At 48.3% G+C, this 7,817-nt stretch overlaps 1 protein-coding gene across 1 annotated transcript; it reads left to right on the top strand.

Annotated features, from left to right (window-relative positions):
• The first annotated feature begins 1,490 nt into the window (after positions 1-1,490).
• LOC105475648 (twist family bHLH transcription factor 1) lies at positions 1,491-5,672 on the top strand. Its single transcript, XM_011731108.3, has 2 exons — positions 1,491-2,587; positions 3,117-5,672. The coding sequence occupies exon 1, from the start codon at positions 1,940-1,942 to the stop codon at positions 2,543-2,545; it is 606 nt and encodes a 201-aa protein (XP_011729410.1). The 5' UTR covers positions 1,491-1,939; the 3' UTR covers positions 2,546-2,587; positions 3,117-5,672.
• Positions 5,673-7,817: the final 2,145 nt, after the last annotated feature.

Here is a 7,817-nt window from a genome sequence, read left to right as displayed (position 1 = left end):
CGCTAAGGTTTCCAGGACTAAAGCTGCGAGTCTCAGCGGGGAACAGCCACGTGGCCTGCCTGGGCGTCGCCTGGGCTCCTGCCTCCAGCTTGAGATATCTGCAGCCGCGAACCTTGGTCCAGCTCAGAAAGGGGCGCTTTGCTGAATTAATTGTTCCCACTGGTGTGTCCGTACTGAGGAGCCCATGAGCGGACTTTATGTGCAGGGTGCACAAAACTCGTCGCCCCCAAACGCTGCCCCCACCCCAACACTGTACTGACTCCAGCCTTTTACTTTGCCGTGTAAGGGATGGACATGAAACGGTTATTGTACCTCCATTCATTTCAAAAAGGGAACAAATATGGCATTGCAAAAGATGGGCTTCTTATCCAAGGTGGCTTTCTTTCTTGTTCACCAACTTTGTTGCTTCCAGTTTGCCAGGATCTACATTAACACCCTCTTTGTGGCTCGTTTTAACATACAGACAGAAATGCTTAAAATGTTAGTGTATCCAAGTAATTGGCATGCGTTTGGGGCCCACGAAGCCTAATTGTTCACTGGATCTGCTAGATAGTGGGGGCTGGGAGGGGGGTCTTAGAGCGGGCAGCCCCTTATGTCCGGGCGCTATCAAATTCCCACTTCACTCTTACAAGCTGGCCTTTCAGGGTCACAATGCGGGGCCTAATTTGGGGGTGGGGATGAAACGGCCACGGGGTCTCTCCCTTGGGTTGGCATTGCCAGCTGTCAGGGCCGCAGCAAAGGCGCTGCGCTGCCCCCCTCTGGCTCTGCTGCCTTCCCCACGGACTGGGTTTCCTTGCACCGAAGAGTGAACTTCTGCCTCTTTCGAGCACCTTCCGAGGCGTAGTCCTTTGGATGTTGGGGAGTGTTAGACTGGGTCGTTGTAGAGGGGAAAGGAGGGCCCAGAAGGGTGAGAGAGGAGGCCAGGACGCAAATCCTCAGCCCCCGCCGCGCGGCCACGTCTTCAGAAACGCCCAGGACCTCGGGGCTGGGCCGCGGCGGTTTGACCCTTGGAACTCCAAGGGGTTCGTCTACCTCACCATTGAGTGGGCTCCGCGGTTGACAGTTTTCTTGGCATGCCCCGCCACCCCACACCACCCCCCACCCCCAGCCTCAGCAATCCCAAATCGGCCCCACGGACCTAGAGGGCTCTTGGGCGAGATGAGACATCACCCACTGTGTAGAAGCTGTTGCCACTGCTGCTGTCACAGCCACTCCGGATGCGGCTGCCACCGCGGCCAGGACAGTCTCCTCCGGCCCCTTCCTGGGCTGCGCTAGGGTTCGGGGGCGCTGCCCGCACGCTCCGGCGGGGAAGGAAATCGCCCCGCGCCTGCCAGGGGAAGGCGACGGGGAGGGAAGGGGGAGGACGGCAAGGAGGCGGGTGGAGGGGCCGGCCGCCCGGGCCAGGTCGTTTTTGAATGGTTTGGGAGGACGAATTGTTAGACCCCGAGGAAGGGAGGTGGGACGGGGGAGGGGGACTGGAAAGCGGAAACTTTCCTATAAAACTTCGAAAAGTCCCTCCTCCCCACGTCAGGCCAATGACACTGCTGCCCCCAAACTTTCCGCCTGCACGGAGGTATAAGAGCCTCCAAGTCTGCAGCTCTCGCCCAACTCCCAGACACCTCGCGGGCTCTGCAGCACCGGCACCGTTTCCAGGCGGCCAGGCGGGGTGTGCGTGCAGCTGTTGGGCGCTTTCTTTTTGGACCTCGGGGCCATCCACACCGTCCCCTCCCCCTCCCGCCTCCCTCCCCGCCTCCCCCGCGCGCCCTCCCCGCGGAGGTCCCTCCCGTCCGTCCTCCTGCTCCCTCCTCCGCGGGCCGCACCGCCCGGGCCGGCGCCGTGCGCTGGGGAAGCTGGCGGGCTGAGGCGCCCCGCTCTCCTCCTCTTCCCCGGGCTGCCCCTCTGCCCCGGACCCGCGAGGCCACGCGTCGCCGCTCGAGAGATGATGCAGGACGTGTCCAGCTCGCCAGTCTCGCCGGCCGACGACAGCCTGAGCAACAGCGAAGAAGAGCCAGACCGGCAGCAGCCGCCGAGCGGCAAGCGCGGGGGACGAAAGCGGCGTAGCAGCCGGCGCAGCGCGGGCGGCGGCGCGGGGCCCGGTGGAGCCGCGGGCGGGGGCGTCGGAGGCGGCGACGAGCCGGGCAGTCCGGCCCAGGGCAAGCGCGGCAAGAAGTCTGCGGGCTGCGGCGGCGGCGGCAGCGCGGGCGGCGGCGGCAGCAGCAGCGGCGGCGGGAGCCCGCAGTCGTACGAGGAGCTGCAGACGCAGCGGGTCATGGCCAACGTGCGGGAGCGCCAGCGCACCCAGTCGCTGAACGAGGCGTTCGCCGCGCTGCGGAAGATCATCCCAACGCTGCCCTCGGACAAGCTGAGCAAGATTCAGACCCTCAAGCTGGCGGCCAGGTACATCGACTTCCTCTACCAGGTCCTCCAGAGCGACGAGCTGGACTCCAAGATGGCAAGCTGCAGCTATGTGGCTCACGAGCGGCTCAGCTACGCCTTCTCGGTCTGGAGGATGGAGGGGGCCTGGTCCATGTCCGCGTCCCACTAGCAGGCGGAGCCCCCCACCCCCTCAGCAGGGCCGGAGACCTAGGTAAGGACCGCGCCGCTGCACCCCTTCGCCTATCAGGTGGCAGACGACTGGCCGACCAGGCCGCGGTTCCCAGTCCACCTCGATTTCCTCTCCTCTCCCACTCTCAGCTTTCCCACCTCACTTGGCACCGTTGCCTCGCGCCCCCAGCGTCCCGGGTAGGCCGGTCGGACCCCGTTAGGGAGAGCAGTCTCCAGGGGGATGCGCCCTGGTGAGGGGTGTGTGTGCGCGTGAGTGTGCGTGACAGGAGGGGAGACAGAGACACCCAGGGGTCACGGGTAAGGACCGTTTTGCCAGCGCCACCCTTTCTTTCAGCTTTCAATTTTTGTTCTCCTTAAAACATATGTTTTAAAACAAATTCCACCTCCTCCTTCTTTCCACCCACCCACTTCCTCTTGCCCTTGGGCTGAAATCCTTCCAGGTTGTTCAGCTTAATTTCTCGGTGGTGGTGATAAGAACAGTGCTCACTAGTCTTAGAAAACAGCCACAGAGACCTAAACAATAACCGACTCCCCCCTCTGGGTTTTTGCAGATGTCATTGTTTCCAGAGAAGGAGAAAATGGACAGTCTAGAGACTCTGGAGCTGGATAACTAAAAATAAAAATATATGCCACAGATTTTCTTGGAAATTAGAAGAGCAAAATCCAAATTCAAAGAAACAGGGCGTGGGGCGCACTTTTAAAAGAGAAAGCGAGACAGGCCCGTGGACAGTGATTCCCAGACGGGCAGCGGCACCATCCTCACACCTCTGCATTCTGATAGAAGTCTGAACAGTTGTTTGTGTGTTTTTTTTTTTTTTTTGACGAAGAATGTTTTCATTTTTATTTTTTTCATGCATGCATTCTCAAGAGGTCGTGCCAATCAGCCACTGAAAGGAAAGGCATCATTATGGACTTTCTCTATTTTAAAATGGTAACTATCAGAGGAACTATAAGAACACCTTTAGAAATAATACTGGGATCAAACTGGCCTGCAAAACCATAGTCAGTTAATTCTTTTTTTCATCCTTCCTCTGAGGGGGAAAAAAAAAACTTAAAATACAAAAAACAACATTCTATTTATTTATTGAGGACCCATGGTAAAATGCAAATAGATCCGGTGTCTAAATGCATTCATATTTTTATGATTGTTGTGTAAATATCTTTGTATATTTTTCTGCAATAAATAAATATGATAAAAAAATTTAAAGAACCTTAGAGTTTGGTCTATATTTTTAAAGCTAAAGATTAAGTTGGTGGTAAATACCTACTTGTTTAATTCTAAAGGCACCCAGGAGGGAGGGGGCACTAATATAAACAAAACAGTGAAAAACTCAAAGCAGCTACTGACAGGCACAAGCATGTTATTTAAAAAGACAGCTTTATTATTATTCCAGCTTGGTATTCAGTGGGCTTAGTAGCATCTCTTCTTCATATCATCTCCAAACAGCAAAAACTAACAAATTTGCTATTCACCTCCCTTATATTTTGAGGTGGTAGTTGTAAAACCGTTAAATGCAAATAAGGAGTATGAAACCTGCACTATTCTCTTATTATGTACTTTTTGTCATGCTCTGCACTGTTTGTGAAGATTCCTAAATAACAAATTTTCAGTGAAAAGATACATAGTGTTATGAAAATTTTCTGTACACACATAGAAATGACCAGAAATGCATAGAAAACAAAGTGCAAATCAGCAGAAAAGGGAAAATTCCATTTGTAATTTGCTTAACTGTTCTCTTATGAATGAATATGACATTTAGTGTCTTGTTTGCTAAAAAGAAAAGTTAATATATCCCTATATTGATGCTATTTGGGAAGCATCATTCTTTTTTATGTGTGAAGAATATAAGACTGAACTTACAGTATCGTTGGTAACTGTTGGAACAATCACAGTTTTAAATACTACAGCTATGCAGTTTCTAGTCAATTCATTAGCAAATATATTTTATCCAAAATTACACAGAATTTTTCCCTGGTGAGATCATACATACCCACACATACACAATCTGAAGTTAAGTAAAACAATAATGGGCAAATGGGGGTTTTTGATTTTTTACTTCATTCTGATTATTTCTGGGCCAGGAAGATACTGGCTTTTATAATTAACATTATTAGAAATAGTGATTTTGTATCAGTTCTTAACTTTTACATCCAATTTACTGCATTCAAGTGTAATTGGGGAAGCTTTCAAACTGGAAAATTATTTTGGTGCCTAATTCAAACAGTGACTAATAAGTGTATGTATCCAAAGAGATCGTTGTTGCTTAGCTTAGGTTGAGGTTATTTTATTGCCTGAAGGTTTTTGTTTTCTTCTTCACACAGCACCATAGAATGCTGACATAAGAATATTATGAATTTATTGTTAATATTTCAGATAGTATTTTACGATAAGGAATCTGCAGCATTTACTTGTATTAAAACATTACTGAAAGCTTGGAGAAGTATTATTTTTGGATTTTGATAGTCCTTTAGCAAATAACAGAAAGGGAAGGCGATTATGTGTTGGCGTATTTGTGGGGTGCTTGTGTGTGTGTGTGTGTGGTGTGTAAGGTAGGTTAGAATGTAAGGAGGGTGCCCTAGAAGGATGAGGGAAAGCATTAGGTTGGTAATTCTCTTCTGTATGTATCGTCCAACCACTTCCATTTTCTAAATTATTCATGAGGAGTCTCCTTGTTCACTAGCTTGGTCTGACTATTTGATATTTCAGATTTCTTGAGGTACACCAGGATGGAGCTGGTCATCACTGCTGAGAAGGTAATTGTTATCTTAACTCTGGATATAAGAACTAATTGTGTCAAAGAAAGGTAGCTCTCCATTTGCCTTTCTTTTCTTTCTTTTTAAAATGTGTTTTGCTTTTTCTACTTCTTTCATAGGAGGAAACACTTTAGAGAAAAGCAAATACCATATTTATAGTAATATTAAATACTAAACTGAAGGTAATGTTTCCCCCCAGGTTTTCAGAGAAATAAATGAATGAAAAAGGTGGTAAATAATTGTATTTTGAATGAGGCAACTGCACAATGAAAAATATTAAGTACTATAATGCAATTTCCAGCTTGCCGACTCTAATCCCTACCCCCATATACACAAGACATAAATCGCGAAATTCTTTTTTAGAATAGAAATGAAGCCACCTGTTTCTTTCCCTCCACCATTTTATCTTCTTTTGATTTTATTTCATTTTATTTTTGCTACCTACTCTTAAAGAACACATAGAATGAATTACCTCTGTTTCAGAAATAAGAAGCTAATGCTTTCCAATTAATGTGTTGGTTCACTCGGGATCTTTTTCCTTCAGCCAGAATGCATTTGCTAGGGGAAAGTATTGTATTAAATTGTCTTGGTTAAACTGTAGACAATTGAATGTTTCCTTTACTGTGCTATTGATTATTTTTATCTTGTTTATAAGTTGGTCAGATTGATAGCCTTTAGTCACAAGAAAGCAGTAATTTTTTACCCATATGCACATTTCCCCTTTTGTGCACATACATGCCAAGCACATGTCCAGATGATAATGATAATTCATGCACAGTTACAGGTACCCTCGCCAAAGTGGAACATATTATTAATAAAATAATGTCAAGAAGCAGAAACTTGCACAATGTGTGTAAATTTTTTCCCATACTCAACAACGGCACAAGCTGCTTGACCCTTCGGTCTTAAGGTTCATATTCATAATGGAGCTTTTTAAGGGACACTTGGCCTCTTGCGAAAAAGTAGAGCATTTTGCACATTCCATGGTTTGGCAAAGTCAGAACTGGTTATTTTCTCTAGACCAGTATCAAGTTCTTCTCAGGCATATGATTTCACTTGAAGTCCTGCCCAGGAATCCTTCAAAGTGAGCGTTTGTCCCACTCTCATGATGTCAGGCGGTTTTCCCTGCATCTGTAATTTGAAGAAAAACAAACAAACCTGCGGGGAACAAACGCCACGGAAACCCAAACAGAACTCCGTGGGGAGCGAGGGTCTCACCTGCGGCGGGCGTGGGAGAGGGGCAAGGGCATGGTATCCGCCTGCGTGGGTGGCGGACCCAGCCCGCGCGGTGGGGAGAATGACGATGTCCCTACCTCTGTCGGTTTGCGTGGAAGGCCCCCAGCCCCGCGTCTGGCCGCTGCTAGGAGGCGGCAGTGCCAAGTGTCAGCGGTAGCAAGGGGAGCAATAGCAACAGATTTAGGCAAAGGCCCAACCTGGAATTTCCAGAGACAGGCCCACATTAAGGGACAGACAGGGGTCGGGCGGGGATCCCCGGGGGCCACTTTTGCAGAATTTTCCGCTTATATGTCATAATGAATGCGCCGCCCCCAGCACCAGTGAAAGTGGAAGGAAAGTGCACCGGCAAAGTGGAAGGAGAAATCGGTTTCTTCCTATTTTCTCAAAGCCGGCAATCCCACTATTTCTCAGAAACCTCCCAACTCTTTGAGAGCCCACAAATGTGCAAATAGGAGGATTATTAACTATCTTTATTTACTGGACAGCAAAGGATAGACCCAGTTTCAATTAAAAAAAAAGAAAACCGACATGGGATATATTTTTCCCTCGCTTTTGTCCCAAGGCCTCAGGACGTGAGCCCACTTAATGTTCTTAGCAAATCAAAGCACGTGTCCTTTGAAGAAGGTGTGTAATTGGAGTTTAAGGCATGTATGGAATTCCCAGATGTCTATAAAGTAAGAAGGAGCATGTGGCAGGTCACTGGAAGGTGGAGCAGGTTAAAATCACTGGCACAGACGTGCCCCCTTTAGATTCTCCTCCTTTGTAAGGACCAACGAGATAAGCCTTCTGAAAGGTTGAGATGGGATCATGATGAATATTCAGCTTCTGGAATCAGAGTCATAGTAACCATGGTAAAAAGCACATGGTCAGAAAACCTCAAAGAAAACACTCAATTATAGCCGGGATTTTGTGGGCACCCTGCAACGAGATGGTTTGGGGTTTGCTGCAGTGAAAGCCTCCAACAGCCTCCTTTCTTGTTTACGTGGACTATTTTCTTTTCCTTCTATTTTTTTTTTTCTCCCACCCGCTCTCAAGTTTGTCGATGTGTCCTCCTCCTTCGTGCGATTTAGGCTGAAGTCAGAGGAACAAAATTCCAGATTAGGAAAAGAAAAAACAACTCTGAAAGCATTCATTCCAGAAGGCAGCCTTCTTGGGGGAGGGGAGATTTCCAGCAAGTGAAATTAAGTTTCTGTAAAACATGAAGTTTGCATATCTACCAGAGAGGGAAATCTCATGAAATGACTACCACCAAAATCAGCTGC

This window comes from Macaca nemestrina, chromosome 4 (assembly GCF_043159975.1).
Source record: "Macaca nemestrina isolate mMacNem1 chromosome 4, mMacNem.hap1, whole genome shotgun sequence".
NCBI classification, from domain to species: Eukaryota; Metazoa; Chordata; class Mammalia; order Primates; family Cercopithecidae; genus Macaca; species Macaca nemestrina.
The sequence above is the reverse complement of the archived record's forward strand: the minus strand, read 5'-3'. Positions and strand labels throughout refer to the sequence as shown.

Excerpts from the sequence above, each read along its gene's own strand:
- LOC105475648 (XM_011731108.3), top strand. The coding sequence starts at position 1,940 with ATGATGCAGGACGTGTCCAGCTCGCCAGTCTCGCCGGCCGACGACAGC.